We start from the raw sequence: 17938 nt of genomic DNA, 5'->3' as shown, positions 1-17938 counted from the left end.
AAAATTAGAGATTGAACCCTTTGCTCAAGCCACACCTCTGATCACTTGTACTTTATAGTTGCCCCTTATCAGCACGGGAACTGCTAATCATGTTCCTTGCATCACTTGCACCATGCAGTGATTCTAGAGCATTTTCTTCCCCACCCAGGTAACAACAGGACTTGTCCCAGTAAGCATGGCATCTGTAAATATCCACATCCCTCAGTACACCAAGGAAAAGAACCCACTCATGTACCTGACTGACATACACACGGACCAGGTAAGAATAACAAGATAGCTTATAAAAATGTGCATTTTCAAGATGGAAATAACTATCTGGGGCAATGGCGTCTGACATGTTATAGATGAAAAACAGCAGATAATGCTTATGCATCCCAGGTACCAGTAACTCACATAATGTCATATTAGAAGCAAGCTATTATTTTAAAAAAGAATGTCTGAGTCTAGATATTTATAGACAGGAAAAATTATATTCTAGAATCCCTCCTGTGGTCAGGTGAAGGTTGAACTTTGTCAGGCCGTGGTCAGGAGAGAAGACTGAGAGTGACAGCTTGAGCCCATGGCGAGAGCACAGTAGGTCTACGCACTGCAGTAGTAACTGGTCTTCAGCCAGCCCAGACTTTCAGCTAGTAACACCCAGCCCTGCCTATTCACTACAGTCACCCTAGGTTCATTTTAAAGAAGAGTGATGCTTTGAACATTGAGTCAGAATTGCTAAAGATAAGATCTTTAACATCAGTGCTTTTCTTTAAAGCTCTCCAGTGGCTCTACCTGGGCCAAGAACCACTTCTCTTCTCAAACCCCTTGCAATTGGCTCACCTTTAGTCTAGCACTGAGCTCATCTTACAGTAGTGTCTTCCTGTAGCGTGCATGGAAGACTAGGAAATTAAAATCCTAAACCATTCCACAGAAAAGAACCTCGAGGGGCTGGGGATTTAGCTCAGCAGCACAGCACCTGCCTGGCAAGCGCAAGGTCATGAGTTCAATTCCCGGTACCGCAGAAAAACTTAAAAAAAAAAAAAAAGAAAAGAACCTCGAATTAGGTCACTCACAGTGTGTTCATATTACAGACTTGTCTTATTATATGTGGGTTTTGTGATAGACCATTTGGCATTCTTACAAGACAAACCTGAGCCTTGATACTTTTCTAAAGGAAAAAGGTTTTTAAAGTTCACAGTTCTAGAGATTTACCTCACAGTCCTAGAGATTCAAGTGCATGATTTCAGCATCACTTCAGCTCTAGTGAGGACCTCATGGTGGATGATAGGAAAAGAAGCTGCATGGGGGTGGAGGGAGGGGAGGAAGAGGAAAGGGAGGGGAGGAAAGGGAAGAAAGAGACAATGACCAAATCAGAAACTAGAGTGGGGCTGGAATGCCTCTGTCCCTTCTAAAGACACACTCCCAGTTAACCTACAGCCCTCCCACTAGGCTCCAAGTATTCAAGGTCCCATTCATACCTCTTAACTCTGTCACCTAGTGACCAAACTTCCAGGGAACCTGTACTACAAAACACATCTAAGCCACAGCAGTCTCTGAAACCTAGCCATTTTGTCATCACATTAGAAGATCTGAATACAATGGTTCATCTCAGTGATCACAGGAGGTGTGGCTATGTCTGCGCTGTGAGAAGAAGCCTAACAGACCCTCCCTCCCTTCCCCTAACAGGTGGGGAAGATTTCCTAACCTAAGAAAAGAACATCATTAAAGCACTTTGCTTCCAAATCTGACTTGGGGTTCTTGTTTTTAGGCTGGTGACATCAGTTGTAATGCAGAAATAAATCCACTGAAACTGGGTCAGACCCCTTCTTCGGTATCTTTCAAGAGAGAAAACTTCCGGCACATGAAAGAATTGGTGAGAACAGGTTAACCATTGAAGTTTCTTGCAGGAGTTTAAGGTTTCTTTTACTTGAAATCAAGGAGCTTGTCTCCAACCAGCTGGTATCACAGAGTTTTCTCATTTTTTGCTTTTGATGGCTTGTATGAATTCAGATTTAGAAAATAGATTCTCAAGCCTAGGCTATTAGAATGATAACTTATGCCAGTACTTGCAAATGAAACGTCCAGAGCTTTTGATATCAAAAGGATACATGTGAAATAACTGTGTGGTGTACTTTAAAACTGTGGCAGAGCTGTGAGGGGACTGGAGATGTGCTGTGGAGATAAAGTCCCTCAATTCTTCCCACAACATAACCGCTGATGATTTTTATTAACTGTTGAACATGCTACCCTCTTTTGCCTCTTAATATCTCATTATCTCCTGTTCCTGAGCTACGCCCTTTAGGGAAAGACATTAGTCTACCATCCTAGCATAGTGCTTGACATATATTTTCATCACATAGCAAGTGTTCAAAGAAGTACACATTTGGTAAACAAGGAACCCTAAATTATCCACAGCTTTCCCTTATCAAACGTACTGAATGATACTCTCCTGGTTTAAACCTTGCATCGCAACTGTTTAATTTTGTGAAGGATAGGAGAGAAGCAGAAAATAAAATTGTGTCTTCATTTAATGGCATTAACGCACTTAGGTATATATGTACCCTGTTACATAAGTGGGCCATAATACCTTTTGTCCTTGGGGATGGGCCAATATAACAGACTTTTTAAAAATACATTTTATTTTTAAGGCAAGTTTAGTTTCACAGCAAAAAGGGGAATCTTCAAAAATTTCCCATCTTGCTCCTCTCCCCACATAATCTTGTCTCCTCCACTGTCCAGAGCTAGAGTGGTACTGTTGTTACTAGGTGAACCAACCTTGGTGTATCACTGTCACGCAAACTCCACAGTTTATCTGAGGGTTTACTGTTGGCATCATAAAAATCCATGCTCTAAATTTTGACAAATATATGACATGTATACAGAATTCTAATTTCATAAAAAGTAGTTTCACTGCCCTCAAATTCTGTGCTTTACCTGTTCATCTCTTCTTCCTTGCAAATCCTGACAACCACTATTCTTTATCTGTCAACTTTTTTTAACCTAAGAAATTCATCTTTATTGCTAGGTTTAATGAATAAATTATAATAATTTTTGTTCATGTCCTTTGACTGATCTAACTAGTACATTGTTGATAAGGTGAGTTACTGTGTTTTGTTATTACTGTTGTTAGTAGTGCAATAAACACAGTTGTATATTTGCTTCACACATTTCTGGTTTTTTATCCTGAAGTTGTCTATACAGATAAGAAATGCCTGGGGGAGTGTGCAAGTTTTGTGACATAGTACCAGAATCCCTTGCAAAAGGGTTATAAAGGCAGTTCCTGAGACTGCTTGTTACCCCTAGATCTTTCCCACTACTGTGTTTTAGTTATCTTTTTAAACTTTTAGCATTTATTTTTTACATCCATGCTAACCCTCTCTTCTTTCACTATTGACTCTAATCTGAAAGGACTGCAGCACTGCTTCCTGTAGCAATGTCATCTGCTGGTTCAAAAACCTTGACATAAAAGGAGAATACTTCATTAATGTGTCTACCCGAATTTGGAACAGGACTTTTGCTGCAGTAAGTATCAGCTTCATTTATTGGACTCATCAGTGACAAGCTTCATTGTCAAAGAGTTTGTACCCTTTGACAAAATAGCGTTCTTGTTGATGTTGGTGGTGGCTGAATAACCCAGAGCAGTTTTACTATAGAAGTCAGTACGCTGCCGTCACCCCTCACCGCTTGCCGGTCTGTGCCTCAGAATCAGTGGGGAGCTCATGAGAAAGTCTGCTTCTTAAGGACTCCATGCCAGCCTTTAATATCTCAGGAATGGTTGACAAAGTCGCCTCTGCTACCCTCTGCTACAAATGTCATCTGCTTTGTTCTCCCACCAAGACCTCACATTTCCTTCCTCCAGGTCTTCTCTACCACACCCCCATCAAGGTGTAGGTGTTGCTGTGCCTCCGGTTGAGGTCACAGCCAATTGTTGGATGGATCTCAAACTACCCAGGAGACAAATCCAGCAAAAGGATTGTCTTTTTTCTTGTTGCTGAGACAAAATAGGTTACTTTTTTCTTGTTACTGAGACGAAAAGGGTTACTTTTTTCTTGTTGCTGAGACAAAATACCTGACACCAAAAATGAAGGAAGAAAAGGTTTATTTAGCTTACAGTTCATGGAGGTTTCAGTCCATATTTGGCTGGCTCTGAGGGCTACTGTTTATGCCGGCAGAAAACAGCAAAGCAACAAAAGCAAAAAGGAGGAATGGCCACAAGCAGCCTCTTTCCTCCCTTACATCCTAAACCGGCCACCTCCACCCAGGGAATGTGTAGCACTCACATAGTGCCCTCCTCTTCCGCAGGCTCAGGATGTATACAAAGTAAGCACCCTGGCTCCCTGCTGAGTCACTTAGTCAAACCTCTAGACTCAAGTTGACACAGTGTATCAACTATAACAAGGATCTGTTTTCCTGTTTAGCCATAACCCTCTTCTCTATTGCTTTCCCTTTCCTCTGATGAGAACAGTCAGCACACAACTTGTAAGTCATTTCAATGCCTATGAAAAATTTGAAGAAAGTGCTAAACAATGTCAGTGTTGTTTTTCTGTTGGGCAGGTGTGTGGCTACTGTAGCAGTATTTCAGTAGGGATTTGCCTAACCAGAATTGCAGTCTGGTGTGAAAAATATGCAGATTGACAGGCCTCCTTCAACCTGACGCTTCAGTGACTAGCCATCCCTTTTGCTCACACTGGCTTTGATTGAGGTGGTAAAATATAACTTAGTCTGAAACCTCTTGGGGAGTGTGCAGTTTTTACTTTCTTGTTTTCTTCTTTTTTCTAAACAAATGGATCAGTTCCAGGGGTGCTTAAAAGAGGGTTCTACTTCCTACTTCTCATGACTTTTCCAATAACCACCATTCTTTGTTATGGAGTTTTGTGCAAGATTAGAGGACTGAGAGCCTTTGTAACTTTTCCCTGGAGCCAAAATATGAGCAATATTTTTTTATGAAGACGCAATTAAAATAAAGGAGTGGTGAAAGGTTAGAAAAAAAATAGAGAATTGGAGGCATGAGGAAATGAGGAGCATGGTTTTCTGTTGTGCTTATTTTTTTCTTCTTGTTCGCTGCGTTTGTTTCTAGGCCTTGAGAAGACAAGTTCTCCAAGGCGGGCGCCTGCTGTTTGCTGTAGCGCTTTCCCAGCTGCAGCACCTTCGTGCTCAGTTTTACCAATTTGTTTCTGGCTCTGTGGATTTGAGGAACAAGTGTTTTCATAGGAAACTCTGCCAAATGGGAAGGAAAGCTGACTTTTGCACGTCAAAATGCCAGCTCTGTAGAAAGCATTTGATTTTTCTTAAGTGTAGTTCACACTACACCATTTGAACTGTAAGCCGTTTTCAAAGGACCTTTCCAACAGCTTTCAGATGCAGCAGTTTCAGTTCTAGAAGCAAACATAAAGTATATTGCTTATCCGTTCAACATGCTTATGTTGGTTAAACTGAGGAAACACCCAAGGGTCACTGAAGGTCAAGTAGCAAACATCTGCCTTCTTTGAGAAAGGTCACGTTTATCTCCACTTGGTTTTCAGCTGTTTCAACAGCAAAGGAGAGGTTTCTGAGCCCACCTGGGAGATCCAGTCTGAAACTTTATCTCATTTCCTCTCTCAGAGCCCAGTGATGTGCCGCCTTTTCCTGCCATTCTTGTTCTGATGTGGTGCAAGTCAGCTTAACATTTGAAGTAGTTTTATCACAAAGCCTTCCCAATTGAATGGCTACATTTGTAAGAAGCCATGGTGAATGCTAGCAGCCATGCTGCTTGGTTATCCCACATGTGTGGTCTGCCTACCTCTGCTTGTCAAACCTGCAGGATACCATGTACCTGTGAGAAGGGCCTGCTTTTGGAGTGCAGGCATAGCAGTGGTGTATTATATCTTTCAGCTACAGGAGCAATGAAAAAGCTAGCATTCACTCAACTGCTACTTCCCTTTTGTAAAAAACTTAAAGCATTATTGATAGTCTTTATGTTTCCCACATAATATATGTTTAAGGGACCAAGGATGGGGGTTAACTTGTGACGCAATCTTCCATCTTGAGGAGATTAAGAGTAACCAGAGACTCAGCCAGTGTGAAGGAAATAAATTGCTCACTCTTTGGAAATATATTCTCTTTCTGGCTGTTAGATACAGCTTAGCAAATGACCTCATAGAGTGTGTTGAGTCTTGTGCCCTAGTAACCAGAAACACTGAGTCCTAGGAGCCAGAGCATGTGAAAACAGCTCTAAAATCTGAGTTACAGTGAGCCTCAGACCCAATATTTATACTACAGGGACAACAAACACCATGAAGAATATATATCAATAACGTTTCCATTGAAAAGATATTCTTTTCTGTAAATAGACTGAATGTCAGCATAAAATGTATGACCTTTCTATATACCTACTTCATATATCCAGTACTATTTTGTAGAAACACTTAAATTAGGAAACCTGACATTATTCCTGATATGATAAAATATGTCAAAAGAGTTAAGGTGTCTGCTGCGGCCATGCATGGCGAAGTTCAAGTGCACTTTTAATAATATTATGTAAGGCATCTGCACCCCAGAAGAAAACTGTCTTATCTTTTAAGTGTTGATTTTTCCATTTCATTCTGTGATTCATTTAGGTAAGTACATAAAAATACTGCGTGTAATGCCTGTCATATCTTGAACTTTTAAAAAAAATCTTAATTATTATTTTTCCCAATTAAAAACATTTAAACCCTTCTTTTTCAACACTCTTCGAGGTCAAATCACCTAGGGAGAAGTTTTAACTGGCTTATGTCTGAACCTCACACCCAGAGATTTGTTTCTTTTGCAGTGACTGGGCCCAATCATCCGCACATTTTAGAAGTTTTCCAGCGGCTTCTGATGAGCAGGCCTGCTACACAAAGGGTCCTGCTTCACAATTAGCGTTCATTCGTTTGCTCACTACTTTCTACCAGGAAATAAATTATAAACATGGCGGGTTTTCTATGGCTACAATAAAGTATTTTCTTTCCTGTGTGTTCTAGTCCACTTTCCAGACAGTACAGCTGACAGCAACTGCGGAAATCGATACCTATAATCCTCAAATATATGTGATCGAAGAGAACACTGTCACGGTGAGTGTATCATATCTTTCCCCCCAAAAGGCTTTCTGTGTCTACACATGCAGATAATCACTTTTTTTTTTTTTTTACCCCCATGGATATGGAAGTATCTTACTGAAACTCTGCGAATCTGACATCTCCTGTGTTCAGCTTTAGCAAGGGCATTTGCTATTTAGAAAGTTCAGTGATACAATTGCCCTCCTTCGGGCCCCACTGCTGGCCTTCCAAGAAGTGTGATCCAAAGGAAGGCTCAACAAAAGCGCTTTGTTTTGTCAGGGATGCCCTGTGCCCCTTCTCCAACCTTGCACCAGCTCTACTGCTCTCTCTCCTATGCTTATATGAAACCATCTACATTATAGGCCATAACATCTAAGTTATGACTATTTAAATCATAAATTGCATTGAAGAGTATTTTTAAGAAGTCCAGAAGCATGCCTAATAAGTTAGCCATTTATTATTGAAGGATTTTTGAAAACATAGTACATCTTACAACCAGACTGATACAGTGTGGCAAGTTCATTCATGGTCTTATATTCTAAAAAACTATAATGAGCCCCTTTATAGAAATGGCCCTTCAGAGAAGTGTGCTTTCACAGAAAACAAAGCTTTTCTGTTCCAGAAGCTGGCACAGACAACTCTCATTCACGCTGAGACTCTGGTTAGCATATGCCGTTTTTAGATACCGTCCAGTGGGACTTCCATGCCTAGCTAATCTGCTGGCAGAGCCCTCGGCATTTTCCTCTCGAAGCTTTTGTTCCAAGTTGGATGTGAGTTCATGACTCTGTCCCCAAGTTCAGCTGGGCAGTTGGCCTCTGTCCGCAGCTCCAGCCCACAGACTTGCTCAAAAGACCAATGTCCCTGTGAATGCCATGCCTCGCTCAGTGCCTGAGAACACAGCTCACAGCACTGCCATCCCACTCTTGTCCCAGGGAAAATGAATCCACACAACAGACAAAGCTTTTCTGCCTCTGGCTTAGGAAACTCCGTGAAAGCTCATGGCCTGTCTTCAGAGGCTGGCATGGAAAGTCAGACACGGAGCCAAGGGAAATGCAGACTTTGAATTTGAACTGCTCTGAGCTTCGCCCAGGGAAGAAAGCACTTACGTTTTTGTTAAAAGTTCACTTTAGAACAATGCAGCTTTCAAAAAAATATGTAAAACTTGGTTATAGACTCTGCTTTTTAGAAAGCAAGCATCCACATATTCAATGAGAATTCCAATGAACAATTTTCATGAACCTGATATATTTTTTTCCTTGATTTTCTCTGAGCAGTACTAATAAACAACAGAAGCCAACTCTTATTTAATTGCATCTATGAAAATATTTTCTGATTCCAAACAGTAATTTGGATAATTTTTTGAATACTGTTTGAATCTACATAATAAAGTGACATTTTCTTATAGGAAGGAAAATAGTTACCTTTATTTCAATGCTGGGCCCACTTAAAAGTCTGACAAACCAAATTTTATACTTGTGACTCCAGAGAGATCCAGGGACCCAGATTGGGAATCTCTGGAAGAGAGAGAAGCAGGCGTACAACTGCAGTAAAGAAAAAATGATATGAATTTAAAGCAACTTTATTCACAAACTTGAAAAAATTATTTTAGTTTTTGAAGATCTTAATGATGAGAAATAAAGTCAGCAGGCCAGCTTCCAGCTTAGCTCAACCGATAAATTGTGTGAAACGAAGCTGCTCATTTGTCGCTGAAATTTAACATTGTCAAGTAAGTAGGAGATTGTGCTCTCCTTTTGCTTTAAAATCTAGCTCTTTAAGAATATCTTTTGAAGGAAATGATCGAGACTCTTTCCCAAACTACAGGAAAAAAAAAGAGAGAGAGAACAGACAGTGTTGCTATTAAAACTCTTAGGGCAGCCATCCCATCAGAGCACCACAAAGGCTGCAGGAAGTGGGCATGAAAAGACGTAAACATCCTCAAAACAAGCTCCTCACTTTTGAAAAGGTCAGCTTGAGCCTTGAGATAGTATTTCTACTTTCCAGCAGTTGATACCAACCTGCGATGAGACTTAAGAGAAGTTGCTGGGGCAAGAAGTAGCTCAGCGGCACAAGCACCTGCCTAGCCAGTGCAAGGTCCTGAGTTCGATTACCAGCACCGAAAGAAAGAAAGAAAAAAAAAACCCGAGAGAGAGACAGAGAGAGAGAGAGGGAGAGAGGAGAGAGAGAGAGAGAGAGAGAAAGAGGGAGAGAGACAGAGACAGAGAGAGAGAGGAGAGAGAGAGAGAAAGAGGGAGAGAGAGAGAGACAGAGAGAGGAGAGAGAGAGAGAGAAAGAGAGAGAGAGGAGAAAGAGAGAGAGAGAGAGACAGAGACAGAGACAGAGACGGAGACGGAGAGAAACCCCTGAGGTCCTTATTTTACAAATAGGTAAAGCATCTAGGATTGTCAGGCAGGACAGAGATATAAAATACTAATGCAATTGAGGAGAAAAACCTGGCAAATATGTATTATCTAGATTTTGCAGTATTTTTCTCAAAAAGTTTTTCTGTATAATGCTTGCCGTCATGAGGAATCGTATCACCTTTCTAGAGGTGGGATGTTTGCTTATAGAATTGCAGAATTGAATGATACTCTCACTTAGTTTAGTGTAAAAATTTGATAACTGAGTTATGAATATGTATTTTCAGATTCCTCTTATGATAATGAAACCCAACGAGAAAGCAGAAGTGCCAACAGGAGTTATAGCAGGAAGTATAATTGCTGGGATTCTTTTGCTCTTAGCTCTGGTTTCTGTCTTATGGAAGGTAAGAAACAGTTCCCATTTTAAAATGCAGGGTTCCTGAGGGCCTGTCATAAATTCTCTTACAAAACAGCAATTTTAAATATTATATGGTACTCCTCTACTACAGGGGAAATATAAATTTGTTTACAATTTTTCATGCATGTCTTTGGAAGCCTATTAGGATTTTCTTTTCTAAAAAGAGAAGTGTGCTTTTCTTCTAGGGCCCTGAACATTTTATTTTGCTATTATTTTATTAACATTTTATTTTGCTATTATTAGACACCAGGAGGCTGAAGTAGGAGGACCCCAAGTTCATGAGCAGCCTAGGAAACTTAGTGCGACCCTGTCTCAAAATGAAATCAAGTCTAGGCGTGTAGCTCAGTGGCAGAGTACTTGCTTAGTATGTGTGAGGCCTTGAGTTCAATCCCCAGCACTTTAATAAAAAAAAAAAAAGAAGAAAGCAGAAATTTATCTTTATGCAACTTTGAACCCTCTGGTTATAAATTTCCCCACTAAAAGAGTGACAGATAAAGGTTTAGCATCTGCTTATGACTCTTTCCAGAGCCTCAGGGATTCCCATAGGTGCCTCAGAAACAGTGGGCAGCAAAGAAGGTCAGAGTTATCAGACCAAGCAAGTCATGGTATAACATCATCTTTTAGTTGTGTACATGTATTGGGTGTAGTGTGATAGGACTGCATATGATTCATGCACTCGTTAAGCAATGCTCAAATCAGGATAATCATCATATACAAAAAGTGGTAACATTGTATATCATCATCTTCACAGCTGGGCTTCTTCAAAAGAAAGTATGAGAAAATGATGAAGAATCCAGATGAGATGGATGAAACCACAGAACTCCACAGCTGAGCCAACCAGCAGGCAAGCTCCTCACACTGGGAACTGTCAGCGTCTGGGATATGCTATTGTCACGAATGGATCTTTTTTTAAGTCCAAGTTTTTCACTAATAGGTAGATGAGCCTGATATTTTAAGAGAAACTGCTGTCAGTTTGGAATGAAGAAATTGTGAGTGAGGATTAGGGGTAAAAATGGCAAAAGACATTTTTTACAGAGAAGAAAAAAGTAACACTTAAACTGGCTGGTCCAGAGTTTACATTCTAATGTATTATGTTGGAAACAAAATATTTCCAGGTATACAAGTCTTAAAGTTGTAACACTTTCTCAGATTTTGGGGGTGGGAAATGCTTTCTTTAAACCGATTGATTTAAACAGCAAAACCAAAGGTATATATGTAATAATATATACCATACATAAATATTAATATATATCACATATAATTATGTACAAGTTTTATAATATGCATAATCTGTGTATTATAGAATACATATTAATTATACATAATACACATTACATAAAATGTGTATTATGATGGATATTTCCACATATATATAAAATTATCATGAGTAATGTTAAAAAGAGTGGACAAAACTAGCACAGGTTGTTTTTCAACTTATGCTGTTCATCTAAATTTGCAACACAGTGTCCTTTCAAGTGATAATTTTATTTATAACTAGTGAAAATTTGTTACTCCTTCTCTTGGCCCATGGCTGTCTCTTCAGATTCCTACCTTGCTATAATTGTTAAAACATGCTTAAAGCGGCATAGACAATAACCTCCTACTAAGGATACCTCCTACTAAAGAATCTCCATTTAAACTGGGGAGGGTTGGTTTAGAAGCCAAGGAACAAAATTTTGCTTATATCCCATACTATAACAAATATATGGTAAAATCCTATCTGCTGGAAGCCCAGGGAAGCGAAGAAACTTCCTTTAATGATGCACAACAGTTCTGTTTTAGGACTTGATTAGCTGGCTGGCAGCAATTTGGTGAATATTTAAAAGATGAGTAAATTCTTTGCAACTTTTCTGCTCCTTTGTGGAGTCACTCTCTCATGGTCCCGCTGCTCCTGTGTGACAGAAGCCTCCCAGCCTGCCTTCTTCTCCAGGGCTTATCATCCACCTTCCTTTACCTTCATCCAACTCTCCCACACCTGAGAGGTGCTGGGCTGAAAAAGCCATCTAATTCACACACCTGTGAATTACACACCTGTGTGGATTACCGTGTACAGGCCTTAACTTCAGGAGGCCAATTTTGTTTACTGCGAAACAAGAAAATGAGCCGAGGCAAATATGTCAATGTTGGAATTTCAGATGGTACAGACAGCTAAGCTACAACATAAGCTTAGCACTCGCAAGAAGTTATGGATGAGGCATCAGGAACCATAAAATTAGCAGGTGCATCTGCTGTGCTTGTTTCTAGAAGACTGAATTTCATCCAGGCAAGTCTGTTTAAGAGGTCAATTCTTCTGCTCCAACTCCTGAGATTTGCTGGTCAGATTGGGATGAAGCCCCCTAATTTGCATTTTGACAAGCACCCAACATTATGCAGTAAGCAGACGCACTTTGAGGGACATCACCATTTCCTACTTTCTTTTCTCCATTTTGGAGCCTCCACTTCTCCAGGGATAACTCTGAGGGAAAGGGCATGGGAAAGGGCAACAAGGACCACTCATGTGGGGACACTGTATACCTAAAGCTTTGGATAAGTCCTCAAATTCTATGAACTTCAGTGTCCTCATTATACAGCGGGGAGACGAGGTTGGAGCTCAGGAGTGACGCTTTTAGCTTTACAAGTTTATGACCTAGATTTCCGATAGTACAGACAATCCTCTGAGAATGGGACTTGAAGAAGCTATCAGCCAGGGATATAGCTCAGCGGCACAAGCACCTGCCTGTCAAGGGCAAGGTCCTGAGTTCGATCCCCGGCACAAAAAAAAAAAAAAAAAAAAGAAGCTATCAGAGGAGAATGGAATCTGCCCATGTGTCTATGCATGGACTTGACCGCAGTGCTGGCCCGGCCCCTGAGTGAGCATACAGGGCTACCCGGACAAAGCAAGACAAAACAGCCATAAAATACCAGGGGTTTATAACAAAAACAGCATGGTATTTTCTCTAGTTAGGTGAGCCAGAGACCAATTCTTTTCACAGCTGTGGATTCACTGTTTCATTCCAACAAAATTTCTATTTAAAAAAAAAACAGGTGGAAAGACTAGACACTACATTGATAAAGACTATTTAATAAACTGTGTAACTACTGCTAGTTTTTCAGTGTACTTTACACAACACATCTTTTCTTTTATTTTATTCTGCCTCACCTTGCTTAGATAAGTAGTAAACCAAGGTCACATACTTCATACGTTGAGCTTGAGAACTTTGGTTGTCCTTGGCCTGTATTACACTGTTTCCATGGAGCAGCTGGATTGCTGCAGCTGAAGAGTTAGTCACTTGTTTCCAAACCATTTATCACACCAGGGGAGGGCTTTCCTACCCTGACATTAGGGTCAGGTGGTTTTGTTGGGGGAAGAGGGCAGAATACTGTCTAGCAGCATCCTGGCCTCTATCTAATGGATGCCAGGTAGCATCCTCTTGTCAGTCATGACAATAATAAATACCTCCAGACATTGCCAAATGAAATACTCCCAGTAGGAGTATTTCCCAAGCACTTTTAAGCAACGTATTCATACAAAAAATTAAAAAATTACACGTTTCTCAAGTTATATGTTTCATTCAACCATACTTTTGTTTTAAAAGTGAGTATTGGGCTTTAAACATATAATTTCCATTTCATAAATGGTATATAGATAAGGTGTATAGAATATGAATATAAACTTTGAACTGCTTCAGGCATGGCTGCCATACAGGCCTTAAACAGTGGTGAGAGAGCTTGATGAAGACACAGCACTGAGATTGAAAATTGTGCATTACTCATTTTAGCAGCAAATTGAGAATTCCTAGCTGTACACTTTTCTAGCTGTCAGTGTTATTTTTACAAAATAATGCAAGTCATCCATTAACTATGAAGAGCAAAGAAAACTAAAGCCAATTACGTCACATGAGTGGTAACACTGAAAGCTATTTTAAAAGGTGTAATTTTTACTGTATTTATCCTGATAAAGTGTAACCTAATGGGTGAAAATTTTATAAATTTAGACATAATTAAAAAGGCAGGATTACTCAAACAGCTTCCTGACATATCTAGGATATTTGAATTAGCACACATATAACAGTTGTACACATTACGTTTTAGGACTATGTCCAGCATACCCATTTTAATCCATTTAATACCCATTTTAATGAAAAATTAACTTAAGTATCTAGAGGTAAAAGATAAACATGGGGTCAAAGTTTGAAACAAATGAAAATATTAAATAGTAATTTTAAAGAAAAATGTAACCATTGTGTAAATATAAAAAGAATTATGTATACTTGATTTATTTTGGCAGATAAAGTTATAATATAAATGTATATATTGCACAACTATGTTAGAAATTGTGTATTTTTAAAAAAAATTGTCTTGTTTTCTTCGTAACTAATGCACAGGTCTCAGATATCAAATTTGCTTTTTTTGTGTTTTACCTTTTCCTCTCCACTAAAAGTATAAAAATGAATGTATGTCTGTCTGTACAAGCTGCACAGCCCCCTCAATTTCTAAGAAACGAAAATCAGACTGGAATAGTAATCAAACCAGATTAATAGCTTTTCTCATAAGAGCCAAACAGAAAATTTTTATTTAAGTGTAAATCACTTTACGTACAACATTATTGAGTTAAAATTGCCTTGAAAATAAAGCTATTTTCTCTGCGTGTGGATTTTTACAAGTTGTGCATTTCACCATATATGTCTTCTAATGGCTTTATTTGGCTTCAGAACACATTTGAAGTTTCACTTCAGAGGCTTAAGGATGTAACTAGCCATAGGGTGGGTCTGGCAAGAAAAAAAATCAGGCTAACTGCTACCAGATGCACAAGCCTGGTTAATAAACACAGGTTTTTAAAAAAATGTAAGTGGGGGGCGGGTCTAAATATTTAAAAAATTAGATGCGTTGAAATGAATATAGGGAGGAATGAAAAGGTACGTGTTGGGATCACACACTCACCGCTGTACAGCTGGCGGACTCCTGCAAAGCTGAACGAACGTGTGTGCACTGCATTCGGGTCAATGCACCGGCTCCACCTCACGCTCCTCTCTGCCCCCCTGGCCATCTCAGGGCAGCAACCACCTGTGTTTTGGGTACATACTGCACACTAAAATACAACCTGGAGTGCTTGCTTTGGAAGCACATATACTAAAATACAACCTAGAGCTGGGCAGACTTTAGGAGGCTAAAGCAAGAGGATTGCAAGTTCGAGCCGAGCCTGAGCAACTTAGCAACTTAGTGAGACCCTTTCTCAACATTTTAAAAAAAAGAGCTAGGGCTGTAGCTCGGTGTAAAGACCCTGGATTTATTCTCCAAAATGCAGGAATAATGTTGGAAAACAAAAAGATCATTAGTTGCTTTGTTTTCACAAAGCAATTTAGGAAATGCTGCTAAGCAACTCTATTAAAGCTATCATTTTGCTCCATGTAGTTAATCGGAAAATAATTGTTTATTCACTTTTTTAAAGGCAGTTCATTTCTTAAATTTTTATATCACATTTTAAAACCTACAAACAGCCTTAAAAATTCCTCTCACTATGACCCGCTAGTATTTTAAAGTAAGACAACAGTTAAAGATTGGGTATCTTCTTATGCAAAACTTGGGTCTAATTTTCGTTTAAGGGCTGTGCCAGATTTATTTTAAACTGCTACTAAACTTTTTTTTTTTTTTAGTACCTGGAATTGAACTCAGGCCTTTGCACTTGCCAGGTAGACTGTGTGCCACTGAGGTATATTCCCAGCCCCTAAACTTTTTGTTCTGTGAAAACCGCACCCCCCAAAAAACACGGAAGTTGTTCTTACTATAGCCCTGACTCTACTGCCCTCTGCTGGATAACGCGACTAACTACAGCACAAATCAATACCTTTAGGAACATAAAGTTCAGTGAAATGCCATAGGACGGAAGTAGGGAAGAGAGTGGAGGACAAAGGTTGTAGCTGTGAATTATTTATTTACCCAGATGCTTTTTCACATCTGTGAGTGCTACAGCTACACATGTCAGGTGTGTTTATTTTGGGACAGAACTGTAACAGCAACAGCACTGGTAATTCATTCAACAAAGACGCAGGATTCCAGTTTTGGAGTGAGTACTGAGAGAAGGTAACACTTAATCAGGGACCGAAATAAAGAGGGGAAGCACACCCTGGGGATGTCTGAAAGGCAGATCAAGGCTGTGAAAGGCAGGAGCAACCTGCCAGCACCTGCCAGAACAAAGCAGAAGCCGGGAAGGAGACAGGCGAGGGCCCACTGGTTGGCACGGCAGGCTGAGTGAGCAATGTGAGGTCCCAGGATGTGATCAGCTCTACAAAGGTCCAAGGAGAACAAGAAAGACAGGCTGGAGAGGGGGAGGGGAGCGGGAGGCAGCAGTCCACGTGGACGGGAAGAGGCAGTAAAGTGTCTAGACTCAAGTTCTATCCACGAATCTGTTTTCTAATTCTCTAACACGTTCATTTCCAGGAATCTGAAACCAAGACCCAAACTACTGACTTCTTAATTACCACTTTATTAAAAAAAGAAACCTGGAACTATATTGACTCTAAACATCATATCCAAAAGACGACAATATCTACAGAATACTTCACTCATTGAACATCCGCTGTTACTTTCATTTGAACAGGATAAAACCTTTTCCATTTTGCTACCTGTTCAAAAGTACTTGAAGCATGAATATGAAATTCCTACTTCTTTTTTTTTTTTTTTTGGTTTTTTGGTTTTTTCTCCGGTACCAGGAACCGAACTCACGACCTTGCGCTTGCCAGGCAGGCGCTTTTGCCGCTGAGCTAAATCCCCAGCCCCTAAATTCCTACTTCTTAAGTGAACTCTTCTGGCAGTCATACTAAAAGTTCAGTCACAATCCGAAGTGACCTGAGAACTTGCCCTTGAGAACTTGCAGGCAACCTGCTTAAAGGATGATTCTTTATTCATTCATTTACTTATTATTTATTTATTTTAGGGTTACTGCTCCAATTACTCAGGCAGCCAAGCTGCAAAGGCTGCATATCAGAGTGATCCAGTCCTTGCTATCTCAACTACCAGTTAACTCAGTGATTCCAAAGAAAGTGAGAATTAATGTAGATCCTACTTTAGATGGGGCAGTGCACTACAATCTCTGAAGGATGTCCCATCTTAGTTCCAGCATGCCCCAGATGAAATCCTTCACCTCTTTGTTGGAGGCTTAAAAGCAAAATAGTCTGGGTCCCAAACTTACAATAAAATCTACCAGATGATGACATGATTCTTTAAAAACATGTTTAAAGAATGCTCTATGTTCTTTAAAAACAGAATTACTCTTAATAAAGACCCGCTAAAAATATTTGAGAACAAAAACCTTGAAATCTATTTACAGCTCATATAAATAGTATATAAAACACACATTCCTTACTAAGGAATCGCTTATTAACAACTGAAATAGCCCATGAATTTAATGTGCATTCTGACATGACACACTGGCTGCCCCACGCCCAGCCTGACCCCCAGTGGGGACAGGCTAACGGCCAGGGAAAGAAGAGGAAGGCACTGAATGGGGAGGTAAGGCTGAAACTCCTGCCTCAGGAAGAGGAGTCCAGGAGGGTGTGTCTGCCTTCCCAACCCTCTCCTGCCCCAGGCCCTTTGCACCGGCCAAGGGCAGGCCCCAAAGAACCAGGAGATTCCTAAAGCCAGCACGGCTGTGCTGCAGCCCCTACTCAGAGACAGGGCACACAATCTTCCTCGATGTGTCTTCCTCGATGGAAGACAAGGAGAACTGTGCACGCAGAACAAGCATTCAAAAAGTATTTGTTGAATTCTGCAGGTAAAAAAATGTTATCTTCAGGTCTAACAGAATCACTAGGTTTACAGCTGAAAAACCAGCAACAACTTTTAATTCTAAATATTAGTCTTTGTTCTTTATACAAGGTTCATTTTGTGCTGCTGATTATCCAAATTATGGAAATATTTTATTACCTTAAGAATTATATGTGTACACTTGAAATCTGCTAAGAGAGTCTCATCCAATGAGTATTCACTCAGTATTCTCATCCAAAAACAAAACAAAGTACTGTATGGGAGGACGTGTACGATAATTACTGGGATTCTGGTAATCACCTCACCACACATCTATCAAGTGTAACCAGCTCTCTCTGGGTTCTTGTCCTGAGGGCAACAAAGACAGGACAGGACAGCATGCA

The 17938-nt window shown here is 40.1% G+C and overlaps 1 protein-coding gene across 1 annotated transcript in view; it reads left to right on the top strand.

The window, feature by feature from the left end:
• The window catches only part of Itga2 (integrin, alpha 2 (CD49B, alpha 2 subunit of VLA-2 receptor)), a 112476-nt gene extending 98025 nt beyond the window's left edge, over positions 1–14451 (top strand). The window contains exons 25-30 of the mRNA XM_005392725.2: positions 149–259; positions 1748–1852; positions 3388–3501; positions 6963–7052; positions 9682–9798; positions 10564–14451. Of these exons, the coding sequence (XP_005392782.1) occupies positions 149–259; positions 1748–1852; positions 3388–3501; positions 6963–7052; positions 9682–9798; positions 10564–10644 (618 nt within the window). The 3' untranslated portion in view covers positions 10645–14451. The remainder of the gene's footprint in view (positions 1–148; positions 260–1747; positions 1853–3387; positions 3502–6962; positions 7053–9681; positions 9799–10563) is intronic.
• Positions 14452–17938: the final 3487 nt, after the last annotated feature.

The sequence above is a fragment of the Chinchilla lanigera genome, unplaced genomic scaffold (assembly GCF_000276665.1).
Source record: "Chinchilla lanigera isolate Chin_1 unplaced genomic scaffold, ChiLan1.0 scaffold00045, whole genome shotgun sequence".
NCBI lineage: Eukaryota > Metazoa > Chordata > Mammalia > Rodentia > Chinchillidae > Chinchilla > Chinchilla lanigera.
This window is presented reverse-complemented; position numbering and strand designations above follow the sequence as displayed.